The sequence below is a fragment of the Vigna radiata genome, chromosome 6, assembly GCF_000741045.1.
Source record: "Vigna radiata var. radiata cultivar VC1973A chromosome 6, Vradiata_ver6, whole genome shotgun sequence".
Lineage (NCBI taxonomy): Eukaryota > Viridiplantae > Streptophyta > Magnoliopsida > Fabales > Fabaceae > Vigna > Vigna radiata.
In genome coordinates this window covers 2961485-2979007 of record NC_028356.1, presented here as the reverse complement: position 1 = coordinate 2979007, position 17523 = coordinate 2961485, and the positions used below count along the sequence as shown (strand labels likewise).

Sequence of the window (17523 nt, the reverse complement as noted above, 5' to 3'; positions counted from 1 at the left end):
CCAAAATATGTTACCTTAGTAAAATTCTTGTGTTTTCTCATTTATCGTCCCATATAAAATTCTTTTAAGGTGACAATATTTGGGAAGAGGTTTGAATGTGGCACTGACCCATTGTTTGCTACCATTTGGACTTATGTTACATTTTAAAAAGACCTACACGTAAAATTTGGTACCTGATACTTTTGGTGTTGTTAGGAGACAACTACAGTGTTTTTGTTTTACACTGGTCAACATTAGTGACGATTGGATAGGCCTTTTGATACTTTGTATAACATTCTATCCTATGCTATTCTGTGTTTGGTTGGAGTGAGAGTACACACTTTTGAATGAGGTTGTTTCAATTGCTTCACTTTGGTGCACTTTGTACGGCTTCCTATGGGACTCATTTCATTAGGCAATCAGAAGAACATAGAATTTCTACTTTTATTATTATATTTTTTTTATAAGAAAAGATTTTAAGATAGAGAAGATACAAAAGGAGGATAAGAAATTGTCAAGGTCTAAAGATGATACAACAAAAAATAAATGGAAAAGAAAACAGAAATTAAGTAACAAGCAAGAAAAATACCAATCTCTAACAAAGGGCACACCCCTCAGACCATGAGCAGAACGTCTTAATGGAGCTAGAAAAAATACTGAATGCAAAATGAACCAAATACAAGACTTCAGTATCGAGAGGATTCCTTTTTTCTTTCCAATCAAATACACTGCAGCCTGAGAACACCATATAGCTTTTTGGTGTCTTTACTTTAATCAAATCCTCTGAAATTAGTGCTATCATAATACCATATCTGATTAAAAATTTGATGGACACATGGTTTGAACTATAACATGCTGCATGGTGATGGCAGGAGGAAAGTGAAGTGCGTTTTTGTGCCATAAGATGGGCAACATCTTTGTTTGATCTGCAACATTGTCCAAGTCGCTTTATTTGTATGCTTGGAGCAGCAGATGCTAAATTAGATATCAGGTATTACAAATTCCTTTAGTGATGATCTGGCATGCTATGATGCTATAAAATATGTATTCTACTTAAAAGGGGGTTTCTGCTACAAATATTTTGAGGGATGTTTAGCTTTGCTTTTTTCATGTTTTCCTTTTACATTGGAGAGATTTCCTTATCCTCCCAACTGATTTTCTTCTTTCATCAATAAAATAGGAAAAAACCCTCCAAGCCTATTATTGTGCATATTTATTTTTTTTCCAAAGGAGGTGCAATTTCATAACTGAACACTTTATTACATATTTATTTTGTATTGCATCAAGTGATTTTTTGAGCCTCTTCTCAAATGTCATGATTTTATAAAGCATGTACAGAACATCATAATATGTGCATGAAAATGTATGTGACATGCATGGCTTTTATATTTTAGGTTTAAAAGATTGCTTTGTCTGGTTGTATTTTTTTCACCATAACTCTGTAAAGAGAAAAGGACAAATGCATGTGTTCAATTTTAATAACCATCTATCTTGAACATGTTATCTCCTTAGATTGAACTGCTTCTTTTAAAAATCATAGACTATGATTCTCGTAATGCATTTCTTGTTGCTGTAAACAGTTACTTTTATTCTAAACTGATGTTTTTGGAACTTTATTTTGTTATAATATGAAAAATTTGAGTTGTAATTATAGATAATTAAGTTTTGATGTTTTTTATTATTTGAAGTCTTATATCTTCATCAACTTCAGATTAAGTTTTGTTTTCTGGTTTGAAACAGAGAAATGGCACACGAAGGTCTTTGTCTTCAAAGTGAAAGTCAAATTTCTGGTCTTATTTATCCTAAATTGGGCATGATGCTGGATTACATTCTTCGACAACAGCCAAAGTTGTTGGAGTCCAGTGAAACTAGAGAACAAAACCTTGTTTTTCCTTCAAATACATATGTGGCCATGATTAAATTTTTATTGAAGTGCTTTGAGTCAGAGTTGGAGCAGAACAAATCATTAGAAGGGTCATCTGAAATTGTGTCATCAGTGAAGACATTCTGTTTAGTCCTGGAGCATTCTATGTCATTTGAAGGCTCTGTTGAGTTGCATGTCAATGCTTCCAAGGCATTGCTTATAGTTGGATCACATATGCCACAGGTCAGCTATTATTAAAGTTCTTCGATTGCTTTCTTTTTGTTGAGTTCCATCTGACACATCTATTGTTATAGGTGATATCATCACATTTTGCCCTAAAGATTTCAAAGCTTTAGCAACTTCGTTGTGTTCCATCTGACAAATTTATTGTTCTAGGTGATAGCATCACATTTTTCCCTAAAGGTTTCGTGGCTTAAGCAACTGCTAAGTCATGTGGATTGGGAGACTCGTGAATCCATTGCACGTATACTTGGAATAGTGTCTTCTGCTCTTTCCATCCCTGATGTTATTTCTGAATTGACTTCCTTATTCAGCCAAACACTCAAGTCAAGGTTTGTGTACTGGTGGAAATAAAATCTTTTATCTCATTTTTTCTGATAAGTGCTGCTTTTTCTCTGTTTGATATATGCTCATGCAGAATTAATTTTATTGATAGGTTTGAAACTCAGCACGGTGCTCTTTGTGCAATAGGATATGTAGCTGCAAATTATTTATCGAGAACACCTGTAAGTACAATTTACTGCACATTTTTAATTACTAACAGTTTGGTTGGAGGGGAGGAGGGGAGGCTTTTTAAAAATCTTGTTTGGTTTATTTTAAGGTGGGAACAATATTTGTTTTCATCCAATATTGGGGGAATTTGGAGGGAAGGAGATATGATTTAAAACATTTCAAGCATATTAACTAAAATAATCTTTCTTTTAATTTTGAAATCCAAGGTCTGAATGTGAATTAATTTTTAAAATCCCTCATCACCCCTTGTGAACCAAACAAGAAAAAGGATCCCTCCCCTTCCCTCTGTTGAAATTCTTAGTCTCCCCCTTCTTTTAACCAAATGTAATGTCTAATTAAAATCCCTCCCCTTCCCGTCTCTCCATTATAATCTGCCTAACCCCTCCCTCCATTGGACCAAACAGCCTCTAAATGGGTCAGAACGAGTTTTTGGCTGGGGCAATAGACTTTAAGGGGGGACGTATTCAATTGAGATTTACAAGACTAAAAAAAGAATCATCTTGTATTCAAAATTATACAAGTTCAATGGATTATTTTGTTGACTGGATTTCTATGGATTTTCTGTGATTTTTTAATTGTATGTATAAATATCGTTTACACGAAACAATCTCATCTAAATATGTAAAACTTTTCTACTTCATTTCAAACTTCTCTGGACAGTAATGATAGTAGAGTATTCTCTTCTAATTTTAAATGCTATTTTTTTTCCTTCAAGTAATTATTATGAGTTATTTTTATTATTATTATATGATTGTTCAATTCATGAAAACAAGGTTTTTCTGTTTACTGAATTTTTAAAATTTTTCCTTTAACCATGGTCGTTTTCAGCAACATAGTCTACTTGTTTGTGGTCAACGAGTTAAAAATGTAGCTAGTAAGATTTCTACGGAAAGCAACAAACATGGAGGAAATGGTGACATGCTAGTGTTATTTTTTTCATAAACAATTGATATAGTGTTCATTTTTGATAAAAATATCATTACATTCTTACCTAATCTTTTAATTCTACCGGACTTTTTCATGTGAAATCCCAATTGAATATGTCTCTCTCTAAGATTTTATACTTTTATGATTTAGCATAGTTGCTTAGAATGCTAGTTTTATGAGTATGACGCAATTGTGATTTTGATCTTGGTCAATATGCTGCTCTTTGAGGTGTTATCTGTTCTAAAATTTACTTTTATCCACTAAAACTGAAGTCATAATTGTTGCATATAACATCATTCCTTTGGTCATAAATGTTTACACTTTGTGTATATACATATTCTTGGCAGATGCCAGAAATACTTCTCCAGGATACACTTAGATGCTTGGTTGATGTGGTTAATTCAGAAACTTCTGCACTAGCTGCTACTGCAATGGAAGCACTGGGTCATATTGGACTACGTATTTCATTACCCCCACTTGATTCTAATTCAGGTAAATTCAAGTGTAAAATACTAATGAACATGTTTTGATTTGGACTTAGAACTGAGCTACTTGTTGAGCTATCATAATGGCGTCTGATTAACTCTGCAGATGGAATTTTGATTATGTTATCTGATAAATTGAACAAGCTTCTCTTGGGTCATGATATTAAAGCAATACAGAAGATTGTTATATCTATTGGACATATGTGTGTAAAAGAAACATCATCTACTCAGCTTGATATGGCCCTAAATTTGATTTTCAGTCTCTGTCGATCCAAGGTAATACACTTTCTTCCCTTATTTTTTGTATGATGAGCTTATTTTAGTGACTTGTGTTGGATTGATGTTTACTTTGATGTTCCTTTTTGTGTTTCCTTTCTCAAATTTTTGCTTCATTATTTTTTTCCTTTTATGTTGTGGAAAAGTTAGATTTTGGTTTCTGGGATTCCTTAATCTTGATTGGGAACAGTTTTGATGTTATTTTCTTCTTTTTGTTTTCTTTATGAGCTAAAATAAACACTAATAGTAATTTTTCTTTTCATTATAAGTTGCAGCCACTAAAAAGTATCACATTTGTTTAACTAAATTTTCAGGTTGAGGATATTCTCTTTGCTGCAGGGGAGGCCCTGTCTTTTTTATGGGGTGGTGTTCCTTTCAATGCTGATATTATTCTTCAAACTAACTATACTTCGCTGTCGATGGCTTCAAACTTTTTGATGGGAGATTTGACTTCAGTGTCTAAGAAGAGTTATAATGAACAAAGTGAATATAGTGGAGATTATCATGCTTCTGTGAGAGATGCAATTACCAAAAAACTCTTTGATGTTCTTTTGTATAGTACCAGGAAAGAAGAGAGATGTGCTGGAACTGTTTGGCTTGTTTCACTTATAAAGTACTGCAGCCATCATCCTTCTATTCAGCAAATGCTTCCAGAAATTCAGGTTTTTCATTAACAAAACAAATTTTCTATTTTATTTTTTCTTCGCATCTCTATAGAAACATGTGAAACTTCACTTATGGTATTGTATTGTTTTCCATGGTTATATGGGGAGTGATATAAATAAAATTTGATTTTCTTCAATTTATATTTGGGTTTCCTATGTATATTTGAAAAGGAAAATGGAAATTCCAGAAAGAAGTTAGTGTGATATTGATATATGGACTAAAAGATGGCCCTTCATCGTTGTAATTTTATTTTTTTGTTCTGTTCAAACTTGTTAAATAATTTTAAAGATGTCCTGAGTTCTTTTAAAAATTCATCTGGATTCTGGTTTATAACGTTTCATACCCAGGCAGGAGTCATGGTCTAGGAATAGAACATAATCATATCTGAAATTCCCTCAGTTGTCTGATCCCTTGGGTTCTAATAGTTTTTAATTTGAAAGTGCTTCCCTGTATCAGATATTAAATGCATCCCATTTATCGCCACTGGAGTAGTTTGATAGTTGATATTGGGTATTTTTAATTTCAATTGGAAGAGGTTTCTGATTAGGCCAGATGTTCTTAAGATAAAATTTGGTAGCTGAAGTGGATCTGTGGCTCTTTGTCCGTTGTCAGTCATTGTGAAGGAAAAGTCTAACTCTAATATTGAGATCATAGGTGATAGAGGAATAAAAGTGTATGTAAGGAGAAATAAAGGCGGAAAGGGAAATTAAGAGGAAATGTCTGTTAGAAGTTTGTTAGAGGGGAAAGGGAGTATAAATAGTAGTAGAATAAGTAGAGAGAGGTTTTATTAGATATTTTACACAAAGGGAATAGACTGGACGTTTTCCAGGGAGGAAGGGAGGCTTCCTTGGATATACTTACTTGTAATTCTGTGTTACACACTCTACAGAATTAATGAAATACACATACATTCATTGTAATTCTGTGTTACACACTCTACAGAATTAATGAAATACACATACATTCACTATTTTGTTGTTGTTTGAGTGCTGAGAGAGAGGTGAGCTAACTGTTGAGGTTCTCTGCATAAAAGAACTCAACAGTAGGGGTGTAAGGAAATGAGTTACCGTGGTTGTTGATGTATGTTGTCATGACTGATGAGATCGGGACCTCCTATGATACAAATGAAGGTTTGCATGTAAATACTGCAGATTAAACTGCTATTCCCCTGAAGTTTTCATTGTTAGTGTGGTGGTTTGAACATGGAAAGGTTTGTTATACAGCTTATAATTTTGGACCTCACATGCTTGTTTTGGTCAATGTTATCTGACCTAACTGTATTTTTTGATTGGGGTTTAGGAACAATTAACCGTCCTCTATCCTGTGGACCTAATAACAATGTTAGAACTGGTCAAACTTTATGTTTGTCCAGCCAGACAACTGACAAAACTTTGTGCAGTTGCAAAATGACTTGAACTACTCGGTCTTACCTAGATTTATGCTTCAACTAGAGGCTTTGAATAATGAGGTTCTAACCTAGGTTTCCAAAAGTGAAATGCAGGGCATCATACCATAGGACATGATATCTGTTATAATGAAACTAACAGAGAATATGCTTAATAAGTTGTATGCTAGGCTGAGGTTTTTCCTCATTAACACTCTAAACCGTTGTAATTGTTATGATGGAGCTTTTCTCACTGAAACCACCACTTATATTGTAACACGGTATTCCTATAATTTGTTTTGGTTTATGGTTTTTGTAGTCTGGGAAAAATGGGTTACCTTTGGTTTTAATTCCCAACTTTTAAATTTACGAGTTTTCATCTTTGTATTTATTAAAAGCTAACTCTTTACACAATAAAAAAGTCTTAAAAGTCAGGCACTAAAACTAAAGATGGTTCATTTTTGAAGCACTGGAAACACCATTAACCCATTTATTTTATACAATGTTCTTGGCTGTGTGTCTATCATTTTGCAGAATCCTGCAACTTGTGTTGTTGGATTTATGATTATAATGTAAATATGCAGGAGGCTTTTTCTCACCTTCTTGGTGAACAAAATGAACTCACACAAGAGTTGGCTTCTCAAGGCATGAGTATTGTGTATGACATTGGTGATGAATCAATGAAAAAGAATTTGGTGAATGCACTTGTGAGTACATTGACTGGGTCAGGGAAACGGAAAAGAGCTGTCAAAGTAAGTTGGTAGTAATCTAGTATATTTTTTTAAATTGTTTTAGGTGGAATAAGGCTTGGTGATTTACTGTTTTTTGCTCCCTTTAATTTTTTGTTTGAATTAATTTCTGAAGTTATTTTGTGCAGCTTGTTGAAGATACTGAAGTATTTATGGATGGAACTCTTGGTGGAAGTGCTAGTGGAGGAAAACTGAATACTTATAAGGAGTTGTGTAACTTAGCAAATGAGATGGGACAACCGGACTTGATATATAAGTTCATGGATTTAGCAAATTATCAAGCTTCTCTGAATTCAAAGAGGGGTGCTGCTTTTGGCTTTTCTAAAATAGCAAAACAAGCAGGGGATGTTCTTCAGCCATATTTACGTTCTTTAATTCCAAGGCTTGTACGCTACCAATATGATCCAGACAAAAATGTGCAGGTAAGTTCCATTTATGTAATCTGGTAAGCCTGGTATTGAATCTAATCCTCACCAAGGGCATTTACAGGTGAATCCAGAAAATTTCTTTACCTACTTTTAATCTATGATAAAAGATTATAGTGCTATATAATTATTGTCTTTGTCAAACCTCACAAAAAGTAAAATGTTGTTTTACCCCCTAAAATTTTTGGTTTGGTTCTCTATTTTTGTTGGAAGTTCCACATAGACTAAAGATAAGACCAATTCATAGTATATAAGTGGGTGCAAACCTCACCTTACAAGCCGGTTTTGTGGGGTTGAATTAGGCTTAAAGTCCACTTCTAACATGGTATCAGAGCCATCGTTAAAGCCTATCCTAACTTTTGTTGGACATATTGTTCCACCCGCTATTGGCCGTTATCGGACCACCCATTAATGTTTAGTCCCATGCTCGAGATGTATATACCTGGGCATGAGGAGGGTGTGTTGGAAGTTCCACGTCAATTAGAAATAAGGCCAATTCATAATATATAAGTGGGTGTAAACCTCACCTTACAAGCCGGTTTTGTGGGGTTAAGTTAGGTTTAAAGTTCACTTCTAACAATTTCCTTGTAAGATTTTTTCTTTTTCATGTAGCTTTTCCTTGCCTTTTTCAGTGAAAAACTCATTTTTCCTTAGAATGCAATGTTATGCATGATATCCAATATGTATTCTTATTTTCAGGAACTTAACTTGATTTGGCTATTGCATTTTTATTGTCTAGGATGCAATGGTACATATATGGAAGTCACTAGTGGATGATTCAAAAAAAACCATTGATGACAATTTAGATATCATAATTGAAGATTTATTAGAACAATGTGGATCCAGGCTTTGGCGGTCGCGTGAGGCATCATGTCTTGCCCTTACAGACATTATTCAAGGACGGAAATTTATTGAGGTCATTAAGATTACTTATATAGTTTGTATTCAGTCTGATATAGTTTCTTTTCATTCTCTATATAAAGAGAACCCTTGTTTTCTTTGTACATTTTATCAATGCAAAAGTTACTTTTTCAGTTTCTCTATTCTCTCTCTAGACTCTAATAGTAGGCAACAAAAACCTAAGTAACTACTGTTATGGTGAGTCACCATCTGTAAAAAGCAGGGCAAATTTTTCCGGTTGTGGGTTTTGTGATGTTTGTCAATGGAGAATAGTAGTAGTTATTCTGGTCTTCTGTTTCTTCCTTCCTACTTTTATTTTATTGTGTCGTTTACTTGACTTTATTCTTGTGTTAAAATATGGTTTATATGTTTATTTAAGTATTTTTTTTATTTGAAGAGAGATTACAGAGGTTTTTATATTTGATGTGCTATTCCCTTATATGAAAATTAATGGTTGATTTGCCCTTTCATTAAAACTAGTGGGAGATTTGTAGTATATTGTGCTGTTGAAAGATGTGAGTGATGAGTTGTGCTGAAGTGTGTGTGGGGTAGTTACTTTTAACATTTGGGTAGTTTATTTCAATTTTTTAATTTTAAAATATAATTAAAGGTAAATAGAAATATGAAATGTGTCCATCAAAGAGGAGAATCCCCTTTATATGTTGTATAGATTAAGAAAATAAAATTAATAATGGTAATCAGATAAAAAATAGTGGGTTATCTGTATTATATTGTGTTGTGCTGTTGAAGTGTGCGTGGGTAGTTTATTTCCATATTTCTAATTTTAAAACATAATTAAGGATAAAGTAGTAATATGAAATGTGTGCATCAAATGAGAGAATCTGTTTATATATTGTTATTGATGAATGCCTTCATTGAGTCATTACCAATATAAGTATTTTTTTATTAGTTGATTATTGATTCCTTGAATTATGAGTAGTCTCATTAAATATAACTTTCACTTAAATAAAATTTGAATTTACGACATTATTAATTAAAAATAACTAATTGAACTACTTTTATTAGTCTCTGGGAATTACATATTTGTCTTATATATAGAACCTGAGGTAATATTTTTCTTTTTTTCTTGATGAATTGGATATCCATCCATTTTGATCCGTTAAAAAATTATAGAAGAAATATAATTCATCCATGTTTCATTTGATAAATATGTCTAATCCATACATTTTGCCATCCCTATCTACAATTTGAGCACTGGTTGATTTTGATATATCTAAAGCATATCAACATGTCTTTATTCTTTTTTTTTTGTGCTTTTCTTTCATCATGCACCACCCATAGGTTGGGAAGCATTTAAAGAGATTGTGGTCTGGAGCATTTCGTGCAATGGATGACATAAAGGAAACTGTCAGAATTTCAGGTGAAAAGCTATGCCGTGGTGTAGCTTCCTTGACAACAAGGCTCTGTGATGTTTCTCTAACTGAAATGTCAGATGCACACAAAGCAATGGATATTGTTTTACCGTTTTTGCTCACAGAAGGTATACTAAGTAAAGTTGACAGTGTTCGCAAGGCATCAATTGGAGTCGTTATGAAGCTTACGAAGGTTAGGAATGGCTTGCTATCCCTTTGCTTTTCAATTTACTTCATACACTCACTTTGCTTCCGTTTTCTTAACTTTCTTCCACCCGATTGTAAATTAAATATAAGTAAATTTTGTATATTTAAGTCTCAGTTTTTTCATTAAATCTTGTCAAACTTAGTTGGATTGTATATGTTTACTTGGCTCTAGTGTATATAGATGGAATATAACAAAAGACTATTTAAATATTCTTTTATTCTCATCAAATACGATGTTCGTTGTTCCTTTTTTCTGCTTTGTTCATTAAGCAAATGATTTTTCAGGTGCGGTATTTTAAATAATCTTACTGATGTTTTGGTTTTTGGTACTACTTTCTGGGTTTATTTGTTTCGGAAGTATAACTTATCTTATTTTCTTGTACTTAAATTGTCAAACTTCTTTTCCAAAACTAATTAATTAGAATACCAACTGTTGTAGAATTCATTTCCCAGTAAGCATGATTGGTGCTAACCTGCACATATTGGATTCACAATTTTGGATGCTTTTAGTCTGTTTTGGTGTTAGTTTAGTTTATACATTGTGAAGTTTCTGGTTTTCCTCTGACTATGTTTATCCGATTGTGATTGTGTAAGAAGAATAATGATTGGTTGTTACGGAAGAATAACATAGTGCTATTATTCCATTAAGTTATGCTGCTGTTAAATCTGAGTGTATTATTATTATGGTCTGGTTTTAGCATGCTGGAACTGCAATTCGTCCACATATGTCTGATTTAGTGTGCTGCATGCTTGAAAGTTTATCAAGCCTAGAAGATCAATCGCTCAATTATGTCGAGGTTAGATTGAATGATATGTTCAGTTCCTGCATAAGTACATTTTTTTTTCTCTTGTTTATTTATGTTAACTTTTTATGTTTTTCCTTTTATTAGCTTCATGCAGCAAATGTAGGAATACAGTCAGACAAGCTTGAAAGTTTGAGAATTTCCATAGCCAAAGGCTCTCCCATGTGGGAGACTTTAGATTCATGCATAAAAGTTGTTGATGCAGCATCATTGAATACATTGATCCCACGGCTTGCTCATTTAGTTCGATCTGGTGTGGGCCTCAATACTAGGTCTATTTTTAACTTTTTATCACATCTAATGTATTTCCTTTTGCATTGTTTGCCTGCTTGAACTGTCTTGAGTCATTTCGATATTACATTTTCCCTTGAAAATTTATGGAGCTTATGTTGATTCAAGGAGGGTGGGTTAGGAGAAAACGCATGTAGGATTAGTTACAATCAGTAGTTGGCTGATGTTCTCTGTTTTACGAATTAATATATTGTCACCCTTATGATGCTGATGCTCTAGCTTTCTTATTTTAGTGATTTTTTCATATTCCTTTGTTTTTCCTCTCCCTTCTTGTGGGGAATATTCTGTCCTTCAATGAAACACATTTGTCTTTCTTTACTATTGAAGTTCTGTTTCATTATGAATAACGAAAAAACAGAACAAATGGATTCAAACTGTTATTTTTTGGCTGAATTAAGTTTTAAGCCCCTCGAATTTTTTTTTTATATTTAATTGAATCCCTGTTAAATTATTTTGGTCTATTGAGTATTCAAAACTTTTATTTTTTTTTTTATTGAGTTCTTGCCATTTAATTCTCCATTTTGTTTCATTAAGAACAAGGAAAAAACAGAACAAATGAATTCAACTTGTTATTTTTTGCCTTAATTATGTTTTAAGCCCCAAAAATTTGGTATTTTTAATTGAGTCCCTATTAAATTATTTTGGTCTATTGAGTATTCTAAACTTTTATATTTTTTAATTGAGTTCTTACTGTTTAGTTCTCCATTAAGTGTATGACGTGATTGTTATCATTTTTCTTATTTGTTTACATGTATTAAGAAATGTGAGATTTTGGAATTAATATAAAACAATCTTGTGAAACGACAAGTAATATTTGTTGTTTTCCTTGAAAACATGTAGGATAACAAGGGATTATAAGTGTCATCTACATCAATAGTAGTGACACAGATAGTCTCTTGTCGTTTTAAGTGATGACATGGAAGCTATCGAGGAGCATGATTATCTTGTTATCTAACTTGTTTTCAATTAAAGCAACAAAAGTCACTTATCTTATCATTTTACATTAACCATAATACCATTTTTTCATTCAAGATGCCTATGAGTAAATTTCACTTCTCTTCTTGCAACCACATAATGTTTAGCAGAACTGTACTAGTGCTGATAATTATATGATTCTTATAAATGCAATGAATCTATACTTAAGCTGTCTCTGATAGATGCACTTTTGTAATATTCATAATTAGTTATGCTTTCTGTGCTTGTGCAGGGTTGGTGTTGCCAATTTCATTACGCTGTTGCTTGAAAGTGTTGGTGTTGACATCAAGCCATATGCAAATATGTTGGTGAGATTGTTGTTTCCAGTTGTTAAGGAGGAAAAAAGTACTGCTGCAAAACGTGCGTTTGCAAGTGCTTGTGCGAAAATCTTAAAGTATACACCGGCCTCACAAGCACAAAAGCTTATTGAAGATACTGTGGCTCTGCACGCTGGTGACAAGAATTCTCAAATTGCATGTGCATTTCTCTTAAAGAGCTATTCATCCATGGCAGCTGATGTTGTTGGTGGATATCATGCAGTTATCATTCCAGTTGTTTTTTTTTCAAGGTTATGAACATTCTTCTTCTTTTTTTCTGTTATGGTTTTTTATTTTAATATTTTATAAAAAACCAACATTATATGAAATCCAGAATCATAAATTTAAGCAGAAGCTTGTCATTCATTGGCTGCCAGCCACTGTCCTTTAGAATATTAGTTTGTTGTTCTTTGTGAACATTGGGTGATTCCAGGTAAGTAGATGTTGAGTCTTCTTAGAGTCATTATGATGAGTTTGTAGGATTTGTCTTGTTCTTTTGTTTTTCCTATAATTTCTCTTGTACCAGTTTCAAAGGGTGCAGTATGATCTCTATGCATTCTCACCAATTTCAGAAATTATTTCATGTTATGTTGGAAAAGAAGAATTCTGAAAATGTATTTGGAAAATAGCAAAGTGTAGGTCAATAGAGAAGTTGTGAATACCATGTTGAGGTCCCACTAAGTATGGTTGTAGTGTCCTTTGTTTTAGTAAATTATTATTATGGAGAACACCAAGCCAAGTTCTCGGTTATTGTGAAGGGCCAACTCTCCTAAAGTTTAAATAGGCCGGCTGGGAATAATTTTATATATCTGACTTAGCTGAAATCATGGTTTATAATCATGGAAAAAGCACTGGCCAAGCATATCTTGTCTCAAATTGTAATTTAACTGGAAGAATGTTCCCATCAGCCTTGTAAGGATCCGTACTTGGTAAAAGCTAAGCTCTCACATTGTGGCCAATTATGGATTTTATATTTAACTCTTGAAAATCATGTATGTCGTTGTAGGCATTTAATTCTGAATTTTAAGGGTAGATGAGCAAACTGTGTTTGTTGGATAAAGCTCATATAGCAAACTAAGAACTTCACATTGAAAAATTAAAGTATTCGTATTTCACATGGACTAAAAATTGTCATGCAGATTTGAAGATGATAAAACTGTCTCTGGACTATTTGAGGAACTATGGGAAGAATATACAAGTGGGGAACGAATCACTCTCCACTTATATTTACAAGAAATTGTTTCACTTATTTGTGAGGGCATGTCATCATCATCATGGGCAAGTAAAAGAAAAGTTAGTCTTGCTCTGTTTTCTTCCTTTTCTATTATTTTCATATAACCTCATTCAACTTGGTGATTTCATGGTCTGTGTATAGATGTTTACTTATTTATCTTCTGTTGCCTGCAGTCTGCACAGGCTATATGTAGGCTTAGTGAAGTTTTGGGTGAATCTCTTTCTTCTCACCATAAGGTTTTGCTTCAGTCTCTCATGAAGGAAATTCCTGGTCGCCTATGGGAGGTAAAATAATGAAGACTTCCACTTTTAAGTTTATATATTTGGCAGAGAAACTTGTTATCAAACATCAATCATGGACGATTGCCTCAAGTTTGATGTGCTTGTTTTTCTTACTACATATGGCAGGGTAAAGAAGTGCTATTGCTAGCAGTAGGTGCTCTATGTACATCCTGCCATAAAGCAATTTTAGCTGAAGGTTCCTCCTCTTCCATTGCCATTCTGAATTTGGTATCATCTGCATGCACCAGAAAGGGGAAAAAGTATCGCGAAGCAGCACTTTCCTCTCTTGAACAGGTTAGTAATTTATTTATAATGTGTGCTGGTTAGTAATTTTGGGAAAGTTTTCTCCTTTGGGGTAAACATTGAATTGAAACCAACAAAGCAATATAATCAATATCAAATGTTCAAGAAAAAAATAAATTATAACAAAAAGTGGATAAAAGTTGCAACTCAGCGCATAATAAGTTACAAATCAAATGTGTTAAAAACTGGTGAAAGTCTCACATCGGTTAGAGATAAGATTAATTTATAGTATATAAGTGGGAACCAAACACTTGAATACTTCATCAACCCTCTTATACTACTTCGTGTGAAGCTTAGACTCCCACAATACCCATGTTCCTATAAATATGAAATCATATATGAACCTCTTACTCAACAGTTTAAGCATAACATACTAAATTCAGCAATATTTCATATATTCTTTCATATTAAGTTGCATTATTTTTTGTATGTTTCCAGGTTATAAAAGCCTTGGCCAATCCAGAGTTCTTTAATATGGTTTTTCCCTTGTTGTTTGATCTATGCAATTCAGAGCCCCTAAAGTCTGGGCAAGCACCTTTGGTCAGTGATCCCGCTGAAACAGGTTATGACAAATTCTGGATCTTCATTTATATCTTGAACAGGTTTTGTTCCTTATAGGAGACTGTGTATGACCATCAATGAATCATTTAATGCAGTTCTTGACGTTAAGTTTCTCATGCCAAGCTGGTTTAGTTTGTTGTTTCTTAACGATATTTTCATTGCGGCCATTTGGTTTCATTGTTTTTTACTCCAAAGGTTTGTTAGGAAACGTGAAAATATTTTTTTTTTTTCATTTTTGCTTTCACTTTTTCCAATACAAAGTTCTGAAAATAGGAAACAAAGTGAAAATGAAAACGTTTTATAACATCACCCTATTTAGAAACTTGATGAAATGGACGATTCTCCTTGTTACTGTTCAATGGCTATTCAAATGGCCAGCCACTTAAATCATTTGATTTTTCCTTGTTACAAGCTGCTTAGTGCTACTGACGACAACCCTTTTTGACTTCTTTTTTTGCAGAGTTGGACAGTGTTGAAGAGATTTCTGTTCCACATAACAAAATTGTTGACTGTTTAACCTCTTGTATCCATGTGGCACATATAAATGATATTCTTGAGAAGCAAAAGAGCTTAATGCACATGTATACCGCATTCCTGTTGCCTGAACATAAATGGACTGGTATTCTTTATACTTCGTTCATCATTTTTCAAAGTCCCTTCCATTTTTCTATTAGTCTTAATTAAGAAAGCCATCGTTGTGCAGTTAAAACTGCAGCCTTTTTATCTATCAAAGAACTTTGCTCAAGGCTCCACAGTGTTGTGAAAGACTCCCAAGGAAATCACGAACTTGCTGGCGCAACTTCTTTTGTTCAAGAGGTAATGGAGGCTTACTCTCAGTTGGACTAGTAACTTCAATTCTTGAATGATCTAAAATAAACTTTATTCTTTTACAGATATTTCACTCTCTGTCACCAAAAATACTACATTGCATAAGCACAATAAAAATTGCACAGGTACGTCACTGTCTTGTTTGGTTGAACATTATTCATGAGTTAGATTTCCCAATCCTATAGAACTAAAAACCCCTGGGGTAATCAGCACTTTTGGAACTAAATTTCAATAGACAGCACAATTAATTTATAATGACATGAGTTACAAGTGCAATTGCAATTAGGAATGATGAATATTTTCATTGCATTCATTTAAATATTTGATGAACGTAATTTATGAAACGTTTACTGAAATTTTTTCCAATTTTTTTTTCTATTTGTATGCATCATTTGTATTCAAAACATATTTTTGGAGAGGGGGTATAATTATGGAAAGCACTAAACAATGCTTGTTATAGTGAATGAAATTGCTCTGCTTTCACATTTATTGGGTTTGCTCATGACTTCGTACCATGTAATTAAAAAAATAGTTAAAACATGCGTCAGTTGTCGTGTACAACTTAAAAGGTTGTTGTGCTCTAGTGAATAAAGCCCAGTGTTCTATTTTATTTTCACCCAACCTACAATACTAATGAAACGCAACAGATACGATGCGATAAAAAATTTACTGCTGCACACATTACATCTGATTTGCCTTGATTATTTGGCAAAAGTGGACTCGGAAGTAAAACTGAAGCAAAATTATTTTCTTTAGGAAATATTATCAATTTAAAAATCTAAGGAACAAAACTGTCAGGATAGTCGAAAAATTTAGGGACTAGATTTGAAACTTTTTGTGTTTGCGTGATCATCGTTACTGAGTGGTGATTGTTGTGCCGAAAATCAGGTTCATATTTCAGCTTCAGAATGTCTTCTGGAAGTCATGAAACTTTCGATGGATGTGCCGTTGGTTGGCGACGTCAATGAAGGTTTCAAGGATGAGCTGATTCATCAGTACGAGATAGAGAAGAACGAAGGTGCAAAGTCAATATTAAGAAAATGTGTCAACATTCTTCAAGACTGGAAACACTAAATTGTACGAGCTATGGTCTTAATCCTTATTTATTAAGTTTTCAGATGATAAATCAGCTCCTGCTTCTTGCTCATTATTTGGTATAGTGGGTTAGTTCTTTCTTTTATACTTATATTATTTTGTCTTAATGATTTACAATTTTTGTAAGAAAATTGTGTATACGAATTATTGTGATAATACTATGGTTATAATTTCTGTTAAAGCAACAGATGTTTCTAGATAAATTAAAACTTTTAAATCAATGTATAAGATTGAGGAGAAAAGAATATCGTATTCTTGAAGTAAATTGAATTTTATCTGGTAACTCGTGTCAACCTCTAATATTAATGTTATGCAAGTTATTAAAATAAATTTATAATTTCAACTAAATTTAATAGTTGTCTGATTATTAATGGTAGGAAAATAAAATTTTAACATCATTTTTTGACATCATTTTGACATTGTACATGTGTCAAAATGTGGTTGGACGATTTCAAATTAAAAAACAAACTTTGGTTTTTCTTTTCCAAATATACTTCTGCCTCAACTTTTTTAATTTGAAATCGTCCAATCATATCTTGACACGTGTATAGTGTCAAAAAATGATGTTAAAATATCATTGTCCTTAATGGTAAGTTTGTTCTTTTGACATTTTAAAAGAACTTTATGATAAAAAAATATATTAAAAATGATAAGAAAATGTTATCGCGGACGTAGAACATTCTGAATTATATTATAATATCGTATTTTAAGTATCATTATTTATTTTAACAATTATTATAAACAACACTATTGAAGATAATCTTAGTCTGTCAAATGAAAGCTCGTTTAATTGTTATTTTTGATGTTGCTATTTTTGCATTGAGATTATTTTATGACTCGGATTTAA

The 17523-nt window shown here is 32.9% G+C and overlaps 1 protein-coding gene across 1 annotated transcript in view; it reads left to right on the top strand.

Annotated features, from left to right (window-relative positions):
* LOC106764665 (proteasome-associated protein ECM29 homolog) overlaps positions 1 to 16707 on the top strand; it is a 30341-nt gene extending 13634 nt beyond the window's left edge. Inside the window, exons 14-35 of the mRNA XM_014648986.2 lie at positions 852 to 970; positions 1720 to 2086; positions 2240 to 2415; positions 2520 to 2589; positions 3871 to 4015; positions 4115 to 4284; positions 4599 to 4946; positions 6919 to 7086; positions 7212 to 7505; positions 8248 to 8424; positions 9711 to 9974; positions 10687 to 10785; positions 10879 to 11063; positions 12290 to 12625; positions 13514 to 13667; positions 13782 to 13892; positions 14016 to 14183; positions 14631 to 14754; positions 15214 to 15372; positions 15457 to 15569; positions 15647 to 15706; positions 16470 to 16707. Coding sequence (XP_014504472.1) covers positions 852 to 970; positions 1720 to 2086; positions 2240 to 2415; positions 2520 to 2589; positions 3871 to 4015; positions 4115 to 4284; positions 4599 to 4946; positions 6919 to 7086; positions 7212 to 7505; positions 8248 to 8424; positions 9711 to 9974; positions 10687 to 10785; positions 10879 to 11063; positions 12290 to 12625; positions 13514 to 13667; positions 13782 to 13892; positions 14016 to 14183; positions 14631 to 14754; positions 15214 to 15372; positions 15457 to 15569; positions 15647 to 15706; positions 16470 to 16655 — 3993 coding nt within the window. The 3' untranslated portion in view covers positions 16656 to 16707. The remainder of the gene's footprint in view (positions 1 to 851; positions 971 to 1719; positions 2087 to 2239; positions 2416 to 2519; positions 2590 to 3870; positions 4016 to 4114; positions 4285 to 4598; positions 4947 to 6918; positions 7087 to 7211; positions 7506 to 8247; positions 8425 to 9710; positions 9975 to 10686; positions 10786 to 10878; positions 11064 to 12289; positions 12626 to 13513; positions 13668 to 13781; positions 13893 to 14015; positions 14184 to 14630; positions 14755 to 15213; positions 15373 to 15456; positions 15570 to 15646; positions 15707 to 16469) is intronic.
* Positions 16708 to 17523: the final 816 nt, after the last annotated feature.